This window comes from Tachypleus tridentatus, chromosome 9 (assembly GCF_004210375.1).
Source record: "Tachypleus tridentatus isolate NWPU-2018 chromosome 9, ASM421037v1, whole genome shotgun sequence".
Classification (NCBI taxonomy): domain Eukaryota; kingdom Metazoa; phylum Arthropoda; class Merostomata; order Xiphosura; family Limulidae; genus Tachypleus; species Tachypleus tridentatus.
In genome coordinates, this window is record NC_134833.1 from 106,582,962 (window position 1) to 106,601,815 (window position 18,854).

Genomic DNA, 18,854 nt, shown 5'->3' on the forward strand with positions numbered 1-18,854 from the left:
CAATACCAGCAGGGAATATATAAAATACAACACAAAAAGGACAGACAAAGATATGTACAGGGAATATCTAAAATACAACACAAAAAGAACAGACAAAGATATGTACAAGAAAAAATAAGTCTGCTTGGAGATAACACCCATATCTCATAACCAAATGCATCCACTCCCCATAGCTAGAAAATCCAGAACTATAAGCAAGCAATACTGGGGAATGCACTAAAAATCCTTATCATACTGAGGTAATTCCATACACTTGAATTTCCACAGAAATAATAGTGCACATAGGAACCACCCCAAAACAAATAATCATTAATTGGTTCTCAGGTTTAGTATCCCTGAAGCACATCAAGGAAGGGAAATGTGAATATAAAAACATCAATTTCAATCAAGCACCCCTTGTCCATAGACAAAGAAACAGCACATTATAAATGTGAAGTAAACCTTAGTAATTTGAACTGTCATGTGACAGGGTCGTGGGCTGATCTGTGGGCAGACCGAGTGAGTTGAATCAGTTTAACTGTTGGAGCTTTGACTAATACTACCTGCTGTCATGTGCAAAATTTATTTTTAAGTGTGGATGCCGTGATGAATGGAGCTCATAGGCACTAACTCAAAGCTTTACAGTTCAAACAAAAGAGACTCAAACACAAGACGTCAAAATAAAACATTTAATGCTACATACATATATACAGTCTAACTTGCTACGGTTTATTATAGACGATTAGTTACTTCTGTTACCATGATGACTGATGTTGAGAAATAATGGCATTAACAATACTAACAAAGAGTTTAGGTATGAAGACATCCTCCTGTTCTTCCACTGAGATTCTGACTGACATACTAAGCTATCTGAATTACTTAGCTGACAAACTAACTAACTCTCTGGCCTTTCTATATTAGTAGAAGGGTGATTATCGACCTACTCAAAGAAACAGCTGGTTTCCTGTTTACTATTTCTCTGAGTTTGTTTCGTGAAAAAAACTCTTACCGACACACCATTAAACTGTCAAACTTTGTTTATGAGCTCCTACATTCTCCAGTTGATCACTAATCACCTTTTTAACACAGGCTTGGTTGATTTAATTGACCACATAGCCTCTTCTCCATACATGTAAAGTATTTCCTTCACCCTCCAAGAACAAGAGTCTAATTATAGCGTCGTCTCATTTATCGAGGTCTTCAGATTCAACATCTAAGTTTTTATATCTCCTTACAAGCTTGCTGATGTCTGCTTATTTAGTTCAACATTCATGAGACATTTCCTCAATTTTAGTTTATGGCTTTGGTAACCTCCTATAACTCCAAGAGCATCTATTTGTTCAATCTAAACATATAACTGAAGTCCCTCAGTGTGTTTCTCTGAAATAGTGTCCTAAGTGATGCCTCCATATTTATTTGATTTTTGGTAGCATCAGTTATTCATCAGCAGGTTAATTATACTGTGACATGTTTCTTAGTGTTTGCTTATGATATTGTTGTTCTGTCTATAAACATTATTGCCTTAAAAAAATATGTTCCCTTATACTGCACTTTCAGATTACTAGCAGGGCAACACATTTTTCGACTTTTTCCTTCTAATGTTGTTACTTTCTAACCATTATTACTTTGAAAAATATGTTTACTTGTACGGTATCTTCCTCTGTTTATTGCTACAATTAATCATGTGAGGCATCCACATACTTAGCAATGCCTCAAAACTTTGAAGTATCAAAGAAGTTAATAAACATGTAAGATGTACAGTTCAAAACTACTGTATGTTGATGTAAACACGAGATTTCAAGTGATTTCAAATATCTAAAATCCCCTGGGAAACAAGGAACTCATTCCCATCAGCCTGAAAAAAAAATCTGTGAATAGGATGAATTTGTAGAAGCACACTTCCAGTGGTATTTTCTGTGATAATCCTATAAATTGTATCTCAGAATGACTGGTATGGGTATTAACACTTTTATTGATAAGCAGAGAACAACGTTTCAACATTCCTAGGTCATCTTCAGGTTAACAAAAAGAATTTGCAATTAACCGTTCAAGTGAATTTCTCATCATCACAAATTCTATAAACTGTTCTGACACACTGGCCACCAATGAATTTCCTATTAAAGTGAAAGTAACTTTTGAAAATAAGATTAGAGATGTTGTAGAATGAGGAGACAAAATAATTCTAAATTCTCACTTCCAGAGAAACAACATAATTTGTCAGGCACTGAATTTAATCAACATGGATCAAATATTGGGACAGTTGCAGATGGGATATAGAAGATTTATGAAAAGTATAAAACCTACAAGTTTTAAAAGAAAAAATTGCAAAATTTAATTAGAAAAAAAAACACTTAAAACCCTTTCCAGCCCCAGAATCTCTCTTCTTTTCCTATTTCTAAAAATCATGTTTTTGTATTCTGCAGGTGCACTGTACTACTTATACGTAAGCAGTAAAATGAACACACGAACTGCAATAATAAGCAATGTTTTTATATGATAATCCTAGAAGAAGGAAAATATTTAATATACATTCATGCAAACCAAAAACTTTGATATTTATTTAACTGTAATCTGGTTTGAGTGATTAGAATTTGGATTTGATGTGATAGTATTTGAAGCAGGTCACTTCACACAATCCAATGTTATAAGAAGTACAGGAAAGATTTAAGTGTGCATATGTACCTTACCTTCTGGTGTTTAGTAATGTCAAGTAGCAGTAGACGGCAGAAGCATACAGTTGGTGGAAAAACTCAAGCTAAATGCTGTAGAAACTATCTCAAAATTAATGATTTATGTTAAGCTTATTCATTCAGAAACTGTTTTGGAGTAACTGCCAAGAAAATTTCAGGTAGAGTCCTTCTATTTTATACAACTAGTAAAAAGAATTACCTTTTACCTATTACCTTTAAAATGTTTTACGTCAGTCTGGTGTGGTAACATTCAATGATAAAAATTAGCACTTACAAGACACTTAAGAATGGGAAACAAAATACAGTAAAATCTGTCTAAGCCAGAAACTGCATAAGGTGAAAACCTGTACAAGCCAGAAATATCAAAATTTTGCAGCATTATCTTAAGATTTCTCTTGTAAAAGGACCTCTATATGACAGAACCTGCATAACATGGAAGGAAAACTATCTTTCCCCTACCTCATCTATCGATAAGTAGGATTAGAACCTGAGTAAGACAGGAAATATGTTTTTGATTAAATATTAATTTATTTAATTAATAATTCCTTTAAATATTAATAAATTCACAGACATTTTGTTACAGTAAGTATTGGTTAAATATATTCTGTTCTTTTTTCTGCCGTCATTATCACGAAGGTCACTATTAGAAAGAACGATTGACTGTACTTTTGGCCGCATTTGCTGATGAAAAACTAGAGAAACCACAGGTAGTAGGTAAAAGTGAAAATCCTCGCTGTTTCAAAAATTTAAGGAAGAATCAACTTCGTGTGGAATGGAAAGTGAATAATAAGGAGTGGATGACAAGTGCTATATTCAAGGAATTTTTTAACAAATTAAACAAAAGAAAGGAACAAGAAAATAGGAATATTCTACTTTTCCTAGATAATGCAACTTGCCACCAAAAAGTTCAACTTTCAAATGTTCATTTAGTCTTTCTCCCTCCATGTACAACATCAGTTTTACAGCCACTACATAATAGAATTATACAGTGTATAAAATTGAAACACAGAAAATTGATGCTTCAGCATATTATTACAAACTGTAAGAGAGCATCTGAAATAACCATAAAAATTGACGTGTTAGATGCAACTGCATTTTTAAGTCATTCAGTCAAATGCATAATAAAGTGCTTTCAAAACTGTGGATTTATTCTTGATAATGGAGAAGATTGTGGAGAAGTTGTTTGTTATGACGATTCGAGTGAAATCCAAACTTTGAGAAGATTGATGCAGATGATTCTGTGAATGCAGAAAGTTTAATGAACATTGATGAGAATGTTTTAACAGAAACTGATGAATTTGTTTTGAAACCTATAATAGAATTACAGTTTGAGAGATTCAGAAGATGAACAAAATGGAAAAAAATAGTGAGAAAATAGAAATTCCTACTCCATAGCAAGTGTTAAGTTATATTAACACTATAAAATTGTATGCAAAAATGAAGGGGGAAAATGAACTGTATGAAAAGACAATAGAATTGGTGTTCTCTATTAACTGTATAAAAAAGCCCATTAAAAAAAAACTAAACAGTTGAAATTGGACACTTTCTTAAAATAAATTTGATTAAGATTTTGTGTACTTATGTATATTTTGAATTATTTTTGTTCTTATTCTAATAAATATAGCACAAACAGTATAACAACTTTATTCATAAATGTCTCACTTCCCTTGAGTCAAGCAAAAATAACGTTCTGCTCAAAAATTATATATAGTTAAGGAAATGCATGTTCACTATACATGAGCTGGAAAACCTGCTTAAGCCAGAAATTTTACTTGATCCCATGGGATTCTGCCTAAGACAGGTTTTACTGTACAATAAACAACTAATAAATAGATAAAACAATAAATGGATTTACAATGCATTGCACTACACATCTGAAACCATAAGAGGATTAACAGAATATTACACCCACTACACAGCCAAAGCAGTAAAACATTTCACAGCATATCGTACCATATGGTAAGAAGTCAAAATTTTTATTATATATAATACCTACTCTATAGCTCAAATAATACTAAATATTTCCATACAGCATCATACTTACTATACTACAAATGAATGAGTAATTCATGAAAACTTACTGGGGTACCCATCATGGTGAAGGTCTTTCCAGAGCTTGTTTGTCCATAAGCAAAAATACAAGTATTGTATCCTTCAAATGCATTTTCAATCACTTCTTTACCCAAGTCTTCAAAAACCTAAATTGATATAAGTTGCATACATTAATGTAAAGGATAACAGGATACAATTGTTACAAGTTAATACATTTAAACATGCAAACTCAATAGGATTGATTGAGTATTAAGACAAAACTTCTGGTTCTGACCAAAATACATAAACCAAATAGTAGGTAGAACAAGTAAAAAAAAAAGAATACTAGTTATTTGTACTTCAAAGATGTTCTTTACAAAAGAAAATATTAAATCAAAGATAGAATTCATTAATGGTCACTGTTTTCACTAGCAAACATAGAAATCAACTATTAAATTCAAATTTTATCATCTTTTTGTTACAATGAAATACTATTTCACAATATTATCCCAGCCACCCCTTAAAATTCTAAACAATATTTTTCAGTATCTAAGAAACAACTCAATATTTTCTTTTGTAATGAAAAGGTTACTGGCAAATGTTCCTCCTAAACTCCTAATTCAAAGAACCATAGTTGAGAAGATAATGATTATACAAGTCTAATATACTACAGTAATACACATGTACTTTTCTCATGTCACTTACATGCCCTGATGTTACAGCACACAAATGATACTTATGTAAAAAACAAAAGAAAACAGTAAAATTAATGTGTAATATTTGAAATGTAACAACATATTACAAAATACTAATCCACTAAAATGTAACCAAGACAAGGTCACTTTGCAAAGACTAAAGGTCAGTTTTATATTATTGGATACAGTTACATGAGTGCACATTCACTGTATTAATGCAAGTTATGTAATGTTAGTCAGGCAACACTGGAAGCTCAATATAATAGAAAATAATATATATAAATAAATATGTGATGTCATGAGATTTAAACTACTTAGACTAAACATTTGTATCTGTGTTATAATTTGTAGTAACTTTAGCAGGAAAAAATGCATAATTTATATTTATTTCTTAATTTTTTTCTGTTGGTTAAGAGATAGGTCAAATCAACAGATCCAATATAATTAGGGAAGAAAAATTAAACAAAATATAAAGTCTTACTAAAATTAAAAGTTTGAAATGTATTTAGAAGATTTTAAGAGATTAAACAAATAATATTTGACATTTTAGGGATCAACAATAGATTTTTATTCATAACATGAAATCACTTTGCACTCAAACTAGTAAGGAAACAGACTCAATATTTTCACAAACAAATCATTAGCAAAAATATTTCACTGAAAAATCTGACTTTTTTTATAAAAAATACTTAAAACCTATAGCAAGGGTCTACAAAATTTTGGGGTAGATACATATGCTGTATTAATAGTTATAGTATAAATATTAACTCGTGCAAATGTATATATGAATTTGTGTATATTATACCAAACCAGTTATAAAAGGTTTAACAAGTGCATATGTGAAGGGGATACTAGTTATGATAGGAGTAGTGTTTCTTTCATTCTACTGTAAAGCTGCATGATCATTTCCATTTGAATATGCAGGAGCAGTAAGTGGAAGACTGGTGGTGTGCATTAAAAAGTTGTGCCAACAGAGGGAAGTACTACTTGGGAAAAGCTACTTTGTCAGCAGAGGTTAAGATAATGGGTCAGAAATAATATTCTATGATACCACATGTTTTAACAAAAGCAATATGTAAAAAAGGGATAGCACAGTTATTTTAAGTAATAATATATATTTATCACAATGATGAGTTGCAAAACTTAAGTTTCTTGAAAAACAACAAACTATATATGTGATAACTCACACACATAAATATGCCTCTTGTAAACAAAAACAATTATTAGCTGTTTTAACATTAACTGAAAAAAGAGTAACAATGACGTTATAAATATCATTTCAAAAATTGTTACCATGAGATTGAAACTCTAAAATGGCAATGTCTTCATATACTTCTGTTTGCAATTATATGACATATTATTTTTTAAAGAATGATTTACACATACTAAATAAGTTTCTTTTGTAAATTTTCAAGTTATCAGACAGTTTTTTGTAACTGCTATTACACAGCAAGTGGAAGAGTTTTTGAGAATACAAGGTCAGGAATGTTAACCCAAAAAGAAAGCAGTACATGTCACAAATCATCTTAAGGAGTGAACCAGACAAACTGGAGTGAACCATAGTCAGAATGAGAATACATATGAGAAATAAAAGGCAATGAAAAAGGTGGGATTACAAACCACCTAAAATGGCAGCATAGGTATTAGGGTGAAAGGAATGCTTGGAATAGAGGATGATGTAGGAGGAATAGTAAAGGATGAGAGTAAATATCTGAATTGTGATCAATGCAAGCAGGTAGGAGAAGGAAATAGGTTTTGATGGAGAGAAAGTGGATAGAACATGAAGACAAAGGTTTGAATGAAGGGTAAGAAAGAGCATAAATTATCACAATAAAACTCCAGTAGAGGATGCAAAAGGAGGGAAGAACAGAAATCACAGTAAAGAAACCAAAGTTGGAAGGTATACTACTGTCTGTGGTAAATGGTTGTAGAAGGTCTAATGGATCATAAAAAGTAAGATGCAACACACAGAGTGAAACCCTGGTCTGAGACAATGGACCTGACAAAAACCACATAGGAAAGCAGATAGTAGTGACATCTGTGGAATAAGGGACCATTTCATTAGTAGAATCTTGTTGAGAGAAGATAATCAATCTACCAACAGATTTAAAGAGCCAGGAAAATAGCAAGCAAAGATCTCAATTTAGTGACTAAATCCAGAAAAGAGATCTAGGGTCTGAAAGCACAGAGACCTAGAATTGGTACTTCCTAGATCAATGACAGCATGAAAATGTATGAAATATAACAACATTCATTCATTATTGGTGTAATAACAAGACTCCTTGATCAGCGAGAGACCAGAAATCTCCTTGGAGTAAGTTGAGATATGAACTCAACCCTTTAAAATTGAGCTCATGAACAGATTTAAATCTGAATGAGGTGGAGTGAGCAGCACCCTTACTGTGGTCTGATCTCTGTTTAATCACCAAGCCCACTAGTGACCTGAGGAGAAGTTCCACTGAAGGAGCATCCACCAAAGAGAACCCATATGAGCCCAACCCATGAGAATGAGAGCTTCAAAGGAAGATTTCATTCTCAAAGAAATAAATAAAAATCAGCTGTAAGAAAAGGTGAATGACATGAGAACTACTTGCTCCAAATCCAAGAGGAAGAAGAAAAAGCTAGGCCTGAATGAGGTTTGAGTATTGTGAGAGGGTAAGAACAGACTTCCCCAAATGCCATTAGGAATCCCACCCATACTGCATCCCATTGGAGCAGAATAGTGTGGTCAACTGTAAAAGGAAGGAAGCAAACAAAAGTCAATCATCCATAAAAGGAAGGATGACGATACTTGTAGAGTGAAGATGTCTGGTAAGAGTTTGTACCACACAACAAAATACTTAAAAGAGTTGAGGTTGATCTGAAAGGTAGGGCCTTGAACTCAAAAACTTGAATTACAAGAACAGATAATTATCAACACAGAGGGCACTGTGAAGGAGAACACTGAATTGGGGATTACTAGGATAAAATGAGGTTTGTATTACCGTGAACTTGAGAAAAGCATCCAAAGCCAAGCTCAGCCCCATAAATGGGAAAGAACTGAACACATCAATGATGTAATAAAGCAAAGCATTTCAAGTCCACTAACAAAAACTAGGATGATGACATACTGTTACAAGAAAAAAAACATTTAGGCAGAATAATGAATAATATATTACTAGTAGTAAAGATATGTAACATATAAGCTATCAAAACAAACCCAATTAACAATGTTTTGACAAATATTAAATGGACAAACCATATAGTTTTATCTAGTCCATGAAGTACAGAATAATAACAAACATGCAAGCCAACTAAAATTACTTACAAAACAGATTAGTAATCAATATCTAACTTACCAGATACTTAAATTAACAAAGATATCAGAGGACACAATTACATCCTACATGAATAAAAATCAGAATGATAAGGCAAAAAATTAACAATGATGAAAAAACCTTTTGTGATAGAACAATGAATTACATGTTATTAGTAGTAATGATATGTAAGGTACAAGCTATATAAACATACCTAGTCAACAACGTATTTGCACATATGAAATGAACAAACCATGTATCTAGTCCACAAAGTATGTAAGAATAATGAAGATGCAAATTGAGGAAAATTACGTAGAAATCACATCAATACCTAACTTACAATCCCACTAAACTAATTTGGATAGCAACAGACACTGGTTGGTTGGCTTGTTTGTTTGATGTTTTATGGTGCAAAGAAACTAGGCTATCTGTGCCAAATGCCATGTAAAATATTAAAATTAAAGTAAAATTTTTAAAATTCATAAAAGGAAATCAATGGAAAACAAAGTTTAATTTTTAAATTAATAATGTAAACAGCATTAAATCTAATTTTTACATTCAGTCTATTTCAGTAAGAAAAAAACTACAGTTATACAAGTTGTAAAGGAATTTCTATAGCATAATTGTAATTATCATAACTCACCAGGATGACCAACGGGTAAGTTCAAAAAACAGCATTATTTACCTGAAAGTTGGCCTTTTCAGTCCTAGTTTTGAGTTATTTGATGTTACAGCCATTTTCTAATTTCAAATCGAACTAGATGTACTTTGATTTGCGCTTCAGGGTAAGTAATGTTTTGAATAGTTTTCAAACGCTCCACTTCTTTCTCTTCCAACCATTTAGGGCAAGAATTAAAGTAACATGGGTGAGAATCATTGCAGTTAACGCAATAAAGGTCCATTCCACACTCATAGGCACCGTGGTCCTCGCCACTGCAACGAGCACACATCAAGGAACCATGACATGATGTCTTCGAGCGACTGAACCTCTGACTCTGGAAACATCTAAAAGGGTTTGGAATGTGTGACTGCACCTTACCTTGATGATGGCAGGTGGATGCAGTGGCATGAATTCAAAATAAGGACATTGGTCGGCATCATTATTCCATCTTTGCGAGTCGAGATATGCCTCACTGCAGAAACTCCTTGTGTGAAGAAACCAGTGAGAATTTCTGACTCAGGGATGTTCTTCAAATCCCTCTCAACAATAACTCTTCATCATGAATTCGAAGTAGCATGAGGCATAACCTCAATAGGTGTATCCCCAATTGCATTTGAATACAAGAGGAGTTCATCGTGTTGAGATGTGGACATTTCCACCAATATGTCACCAGAGCAAAGCTTCTTTAGTGACTTTGGAGAGCCAGCAAGTCCCTCTAGCCCCTTCTGAATGAAAAAGGGAGACATTTGCCCTAAAAGTTTGTCTGAAAGAGAATGTAATACAAGAAAATGAGGTACAAATATTACAGATGTTGAAGATTGTTGCTCGGAATCTTCAAGATCTGGGCATTTACCTATGGACTGCTTTTTCAATATTTTATTTAAGTTTTCATTTGGAGGATCCATAATAATAAAGAATAATTCGGTGCCCACTAACCCCAGCCATCAAGAAGCCCTATGAGGGGACACACTACAATGCTAAACGAGGACACTACAGCAATGCCAGGGTTTTGTGAGCACTATACACAAACACCAGCATCAGATACAATGTGCACAACACCTGTTGAGAACATCCAACACTGGTACTTGGTTGACCCTAGCCCAAGTGGACCAGCCGATTGTCCCTAGGGATGCCACTCGAAGGCCTACCATCTACAGGAATTCAAGGCCAAAGCTGTGTGTTGGGGTTGGACCCCCCAGCCACCAGGATCCTCTCCTCCCCTTCATAGGTCACCATGCATGGCAAACAAGTGGGTGGATGTTTAGATTCCATAGGAGGTAAGCAGAACCTTCCCTGGGAGGTCCCCTCACCATGTACAGGAATCCACACCAGGGGCAAAAGACACTGAATTAAGTCCTACCCTGATGAAAACTGGGATGAGAAGGCACAATACCAGAAACAATTATTCAAATAGAAAATCAAATTAGATGTTACTAATAGTTATGATGTTTAACATCAGCACAATCTCAACATCTCTTGTACTTATTAATAATAAACTAACAAATGGACACAAATTTTTGAGCCTAAAAAGTACATATTATTAACAAACATGCAAACAATCAAATTTACCTAAAAAAGACAAAATAATAATCAATGTCTTACAATCCATCTAAAGTAACTCAGATAAAAAATGACATAAATATTTAACTTACCACAGTCTGAGCACTGATGACATGAAATATGTAATTATCCCATGTGTATAAAAATGGCAAAGCCACACAAAATGCAGGTGACCCACCTCTATCCTAGGTGTGTCAACCTGGTGTACATATTGAAAAATGTACCACAGTTCCTATGGAAGAACTGGAAGCAATTGGAAGAAAAAAAAAAAGACAAGAATAATTGACCAAAGTAAATTTTGTGGCAGCACAGCAACTGGTGGAAAATGCCGGAAAAAGAAAATTCAAGTTGTCTTCCCATTGATTGTATTCTTTCACAGAACACTGTCACATTGAAAAGAAGAAATCACTTGCCAAACAAATTAAGGTCTGTATCTCCTCTGCAGATAAATCAAATTCTTTGAGAGTCATATCAGTAGCATTTTTTACTGTAACAAGATTCTGTGATTGGTACATTGATCTAAAATCATACTACAATCTCTTGTAACTCACTATCAAGAAATAAATGCCAAAAAAAAAGTTGAAACAAGTAAATTCAAGCATGTTAAAATAAAACTAATGAAAAGTTGGTTGGTTGATTTGGTGTTTTATGACACAAAGCAGCTAGGCTACCTGTGTCAAACATATGGTAAAAAGTTAAAAATTAAAGAAAATCGAGTAAAATTCACAAAACAAGGTTAAAAAAATATATAAATAGCATAAAACCAATGTTTACATCTTGTCTACATCAGTAACAGAAAACTACAGTAATACAAGTTATAAATGACTTTCTGTAGCATAAATGTAATCATCATAACACACCAGGAAGACAAACAGGTAAGTACAAAAACCACCGTCAGTCACCTGAAGTTGGCCTTTCCAGTCCTGGTTCCAAGTTATTTGACATTATGGCCATTTTCAAAAAGTAAAGTAATAAAAATTTTAAAAGACTTGTAGCAAAATTTTAATAATAACTTGCCAGGATGACTGACGAGTTGTTCAAACAGCCGCATTAGTCACCTGAAGTTGGCCTTTCCAATTCTGGTTTCTAGTTATTTGATGTTACAACCATTTTCTAATTTCAAATCCAACTAGATGGACTGAGATTCTTAAGAGGGAATCACATTAAAAAAGATCTAATGCATAAATTAAAAAACTTAAATGGCATTAAAAAGATAAATGGCCTTTAAAAAACTAAAAACATTTTCAAGGTCTACAGTGTCACCATCACCAATAACACTGTCTAACATTATGAACAAACCTTGGGACAAAACATGTTTAAAATGGTGCCATCGTTGAGAGTCTTAACAACAGCAAGACAGTAAAATGTGGCTTATTGTGACCTGAGTGTTACACAGACTAGACATTGGTGCATCAGTTCCAGATAGAAGAAAACGGCCAGTAGAGAACTAAGCGAGTCAGTATAAATAGTGCAATTTAAGTACTGCTCAGGTTCTATGTGATCCAGGACAAGAGAAATAGCATACAGTTCCAGCAGTGAACAAAGAAGCTGTAGAGAGGATTCTGCAAGTAACCACCAAACCACAACAAACCACGGCAGAACCTACATAGTCACCTGATTTCAAACCATCTGTATAAATAGGAATGGAAGGGTGGTTCGAAAGATGTTACGCAAATAACAGACAGTATTTCCAATCAGAAGTGTCTGCTTTTCTCCGATGACTTAAAGAAAGGTCACATTTGGGAACTGTAATAAGCCATGGTGGGATGGGCTGACCAGTGGATAGAGCAATGTTATCCAAGGACAGACCCAATTCATCCAACTGCACCTAGATTTGAATGCCAAAAAGAGCAATAGCAAATCACCTGTTCTGAAAATGTATGACCCACTGAGGAAAGAAAACACAACTCCAGGTGGGATGCTTTGGTGAGGAACAAAGTTTAGAAGCATATAGTAAAGACAGTTGCAAATAGTGGAGGTGAAAAGAAGGTTCATGAGACTCTATGTATAAGCTCTGAACTGGAAAAGTATAAAAAGCACCAGTGCAGAGCCAAAGTCCTCAAAACAGCCCTAAGGGACTCCAAGTTCCTGTAGAAAAGAACAATTGGATGGTAATGTAAAGGAATCTTGGGATCCTTCCCAGACTTAGAGAAAGGTAGGACAATAGCCTGATGCCAAATCCAGTTAAAAACAATCAGAAGAATAGCAAGATAAGCAGGAGATAGATGGCACAGCATTTCATGGTGTACATCATCAAGTCCAACTGATGTCCTGCGAGACCGATGAAGGGCCAGTTTGAGTTCCACCAGTGTAAATGGACGATTGTAGTCATAGAGACAATTAACTCAAAAGGAAAGAGATGATCGCTCTGCTTGAATCTTGATGGCTAAGAATGTGGAGGAAGAAGCAGAAGTGCTAGATACTCAACAAAAGCTTTCACCTAAAGTATCAGTGATGCTCCAAGTATCAGCTACTTCCTGGCCATCATAGAGCAAGATCAAAAGGGGGATAGAATTATATTGCCCACTGACCTTTTGAAACTTGCCTCATATGACTTTGGAACTGGTGGTAAAAGTTATGCTAGTTGTGAATTTAATTCTTCAAGATTCCTTCTGGCTCTGTCGTCTTACTCACCGAGCATATGCAAAGGCCTGCTGGAAAGTAATGTGGTGTGAGAGTGTGGGATACCTACAAACAGAATTCCAGGCCAGCTTTTGAGCCTTCCGTGCCATGTGGCAGGCAGGATTCCACCACGGAAGAGGATATCGTGAAAAACGTGTCAAGGTTTTCGGGAATACATTGAGCAGCTGCTTGTATAATACAGTCAGTTACTGCTGCCGCACAGTCATCTACTGATGGCTTACAGATAATGGCAGGATCAAGTTATGCGAGAACAGTGAAAGAGGGCCAGTTTGCTTGATCCAGCTTCCACCGGGGCACGCAAGTTGGATGGCATCAACCATGGCCAGTCTCTCTCAAAATTATCACTACCTTGTAGATTACTGTCAACATTCCATGAAAAGTGGGAGAATAGTGAAGGAGAGCAAACTGAGAGATAGATAGTAGTTGTGGACTGACTAGGTATGTGAAAATAAGTAGAAGAACCAGTATTGAAAAGAGAAAGGTTGTGATCAGAGAGCATATGCTTTATGAAGCGACCCCTCCTATCAATATCAGCACTTCCCCAGAGAGGATGATGTCCATTAAAGTCCCCCAGGATTATAAAGGGAGATGACAACTGTTCAATGAGAGTATCAAGGTCTGATTGATCATAAGTCTCTCCAGACGACAGGTAGAGAGAACAAACAGTGATGGTATGACCCAAGAAAACATAGATGGCTACAGCCTCCAAGGATGTGTCGAGTGGCAAAGACTGTGGGCACATCCTGATCAATCAATAGTGCCACCCCTCCATGCACTCGTCCATCACACAGCCTGTCATTTCTGTACAAAGAAAACTGCCGAAAGGTGACTGTATTGGCAAGTTTCAGAAATATTTTCTGTAAGGAAAGAAATATAGGATGGTAGGAAAGTAATGGAAAGAAAAACTCAAATGGCAAAAAAGCATATTTGTAAACAGTATTCACATGTGAGAAAAAAAAACATGCCAATCAAATGAAGATTGAACAGGAATATCAGAGGGAGCTAGCTGCACTAATGTATGTGGTGCAATACTATTAATAAAGAGTAGTTACAATATATGTGTGTTCAGAAATGGTGCAAGACTGATGAGTATATAAAAACTGGTGCACTGATCATAAAATGTTTTTTAGCAATGCTTAGAAGGTAGCAAAAGACAAGATAGCTTTGTGGGAGAGAGAGAAAGATGAGGCTGTTACAGAAATATTTTACACCTCCATTACATTGTCGCATTGAGGTTAGTCTTACATACAAGCTTAATCTGAGGGTGAACTTTCTGATTAAGTTATACAAACTGGTGTACCACAATTACACAATGACTGTGTCTCAGAAGTTTTAATAGCCTTAATATATATACTTTCTCACTGAATATTTTGGCATAAATTTCAACCATCTATTTCATGAAGAAATTTTAATTTAGAGATGTAGGAACCTCTATGGTACCTTTTCTTGTCCCACATAACGTTCATCTTGATCATCAAAAGACCAGTAAGAATGGTCAAATGTGAATGTTTTTATTCTCTCACGACCTCCATCTCCTTCAGAGCAAGTTGCAGAAATCTAATTAAATAGAAAAGTTTCAAACAGAATAGTAATTCAGAAACATATAAAGAACTGAAAAAATAAAGTGTTTACTAATACTGATTTTAATTTAAATAAAGCATCCTATATACATAACTTAGGAAAATGAAATAATGAACAATAACAAAAAGAAAAAAAGTACCCCCAAATCAATCAATCTACCTACCACTTATCAACTTTCAGTTGATATGACAAGTGACTTATTACTGTGTTATGTATAACAGTTGCATCTTTCTAACAGTTTAACTTTACAAATGTTTTATATCATATAGGGTGTCCTCTACCATGTAAGGAAAACCATTGACCCAATGAGATCATAGATTAAGGGTCCAGAAATAAGTTGCAAAATAAAATTTAAAGTGTTAAATTAAGTCCTGGTTAATAACAATATTGTATGCATATACATCATTTCTTTTATTGTGTCATTTAGTAATTTTATTTTACTTCAATGGTGATTGTGATGTGCATTTATTTTCTTCTTATCTATTATGCAGTCCTTGAAAGAAAAATGAAGTAGGAACAAAACCTGAGAGTCTTTACTTAAATGGCAAACACTACTTATTTTCCAAGGCAAACAATGCTACTAGAGTAATAAATCTTCTCTGATTGACCTGTCCTAATTAAATCTTAAAACATCTGAAAAGCTACTTACTAGGCCATTAAATAAATTATAAGTTAACATTCATTAAGTACAAAAAAAAATATTTAAATTACACAAACTCGCACATTTGGTTTTTAAACCTATTATAAAGATAAAATAATACAGTATTATTACATAGTGATTGTAAACATCTTCCTTAAAAAACTTAACATTAAGTTTCAAGCAGATTAATTTGGTGTTTAACAATGATAGTCTTATGAAAAAGACAGCAAAACAAAGCAGACTAACACTAACATTTGAATTACAAAATCAACATAAACCAACTAAAATGTAAGTTACAAAACAGAGAGAGTTATTATTACCCATTTTTATTAACATTATTGGAAGAGGGGAAGAGGGTAGTTACACCAATACTTCTTTTCCATCATTACAATTATTTGTGTATGTTTTACATTTCATACTTGTTCCACCATAACACTTCTTTTATGCCTCATACATTAGGTGTTTAGCTCATTTTACTGAAGCAATGCATCTGCTAAACATATCCCCCCGAGCTCCACTATAATGGTCAGATGCATGAAAAGAACAGGTACGTATAACATTTTGGCAGTGTCTTTTTTAATATATTTTTTGTTTAACTAATGGGCATTATACAAACCGAAGTAGTGAATTTTCTAGGTGAATGGCATTTAATGTGTAATTACTATTCAAACATTATGAAACTTGAGAAAAATAAAAAATCTGACACTGCTCGGGTGCTTTCTGATGAACCTTGAAATGTTTTTTGCCAATGAATACTACTTTTTACTCTGTATGTGATTATTTCCCATAGTTGATAAACTAAAGATAGTTTTTGAAGTAGTATTCATTGGCAAAAAACAAGATTATGTTGTAAAAGCATATGTTCTATTTATGGACAGTCTTGGCACATAAAATATTATATAGCTCAGCTCTCCAACCATAGGAAAAAGAACCAATCAAAGCCTTATTCCCAACTAAACACAGCCCTTTAGAACCACATAGTTTTCAACAAAAGTCTGAATAAAATTAACAGCTAACTATCATCACATCCTTGAACTAGCATATCAACAGATTATAAAAAGATATAACTCTGACCAAAAAATATGCCTAAGTATGTATCTAACATCATAACATGGTAGTAACATCTTTTAAACAGATCTTCTATGAAAAGATTACAAATATTCTTAACAATCTACAGGCCTGGATTAATTCATCTCATGTTCTGCTACTTTCCACAGAAATTGAAGTCATTAATCTTTTATACACAACTCAGTTCTCTTAGCTATCATCTTAATAGCCTGAATTTACACTCTTTCCAACATGTCATTGTCCCTTCAATATAAGAAGAAAAAAATTAAACATTGTACTTTAAACAGGGACAAACCATTCTCATAGAAGGATACATAAGCCTACTTACCTTTAAATACAAGTTTCATCTTAGTTATTAAAAGCACAAAAAAAAAATCACTAACAAAGTTTTTGTTACTGGAAACACTAGAAATGAGTGACTCACTGGAGCTCAAAGATATTGAAAGCTCAGAGAAAACACAACTTCCCAAGTTTCTTCACATGCTGGAAGCACAAAGAGAGAATTACACACCAGAACTCAAGGTACTGAAAGCACAGGGAAAAAGTTATTATTCAAGATTGCATATTTACACAAAGTAAAAGGAAAGACTATGTATTTCTAACATTATTACAGGAGAGTAAGGGAAAAAAAAATAGTAACACCAAGAAACCTGAGAAAATACAAAAACCTTCAACACATACTTTTAAAATTAATAAAATAAAAAGCAAAACAATAAAAAGTATGGAACTACATCAGTTTGAACTGTAAAAGTAATTAAGGAAGCAGACATACCTGAAAAATTGCAAAGTATTAGCAGAAGGAAAAGTTGCTCCAGAATAAATTACAGTACTAATTCACAGAAGACAAGCACATATTTTATGCAATATGTACTGTAAAAGGGGGGGGGGAGACAGGTTACACAAATAAATGTTGCATTAACACAAAGATACATCGAAACTACCAAACATAAAAAAAGAAGGAAGACCACATACTAAGCAGTTACATCAATGTAATATTTTTTATACACTAATATCTATACAAGTAAATAGCACACAAACTATAAACAATTATGCAAGATCACTGTTACAGTTAGTAGCATATACAATTATCTAAGCCTAATAATTACACTGATGTTGAACCAAATATCAGGTTTCATTCCTAGCTTTTAATACAATACGTAGTCCTTCTCAGCACTCTTATGAAGATGGCAGCAAGTTAACAGCTAAAATACAGAATTAAAAACTAACAGATAGCAGTGAATTTGAAAGTAAACAACGTCAGAAATGCACATGGACATGGCCCAGAGGGATAAGAGCCTCCAATGGTTCCCAAGTCCCCGTAAGAGACAGATCCTCTTATGCAGGAAGAAAAGGTGCTGATAATACCCTATGAACTAAAAACTCCATGGATCACAGATAAAGAGAAAGATGAAACTGAATGAGATGTGAGCTGAAAAACATCTCCAGGTGAACAAGATATTGAGAGGGGTGGATAATAGACTTTTCCATTTTAATAAACCAACCCATTGGATCAGTTTCTATGAGAAGTGGGATTTGTGAGGATGGCACCAGTTGTCCATAAAAGTATGGAAATTGACCTCACAAGAATGAAAGAGTTTGGCAAATAAACTAGGTCACCTGACAGAAAGTCTAAGGCACCAATGCTGGCCTGGAAGGAAGAGTTCAGAAATGATAAACATGATCCTCATGGACAAAACATAGAAATGAACAAGAAACCTGAGCAATATGAATGTGAAGATAAGCACTGGACATGTTGAATCTTGTTATCCAAAACCCTGGAAGAAAGGCCTACCTGAAAGACATGCAGGATTCCATGGTGAACAAAAGTACATCAAGAAAAAGTTATTCAAACAGGAGAGATCAATGATTGGATATCAACTCCTGGTCCACTTGGGGACAACAAAGAGTTGAAAAGAAAACCCAGAAAGCACAGAAGAAACCTATCCAATGAATCTCTTGAACCACTTTGGAAGACACTGGCAGGAAATAGAATCTTAAAAAGTGAAGGAA

The 18,854-nt window shown here is 34.1% G+C and overlaps 1 protein-coding gene across 3 annotated transcripts in view; it reads right to left on the reverse strand.

The window, feature by feature from the left end:
- The window catches only part of Klp98A (kinesin-like protein 98A), a 136,157-nt gene that overhangs the window by 92,733 nt on the left and 24,570 nt on the right, over positions 1-18,854 (reverse strand). The window contains exons 3-5 of one of the 3 annotated variants that reach the window (XM_076456278.1): positions 17,269-17,327; positions 14,996-15,112; positions 4,751-4,867 (exon numbers count right to left, since the gene is read on the reverse strand). In XM_076456278.1, the coding sequence (XP_076312393.1) occupies positions 4,751-4,765 (15 nt within the window). In that variant the 5' untranslated portion in view covers positions 4,766-4,867; positions 14,996-15,112; positions 17,269-17,327. Of the gene's footprint in view, positions 1-4,750; positions 4,868-14,995; positions 15,113-17,268; positions 17,370-18,854 lie in introns of all 3 variants that reach the window. The other 2 variants (XM_076456279.1, XM_076456277.1) reach the window with 2 other exon arrangements.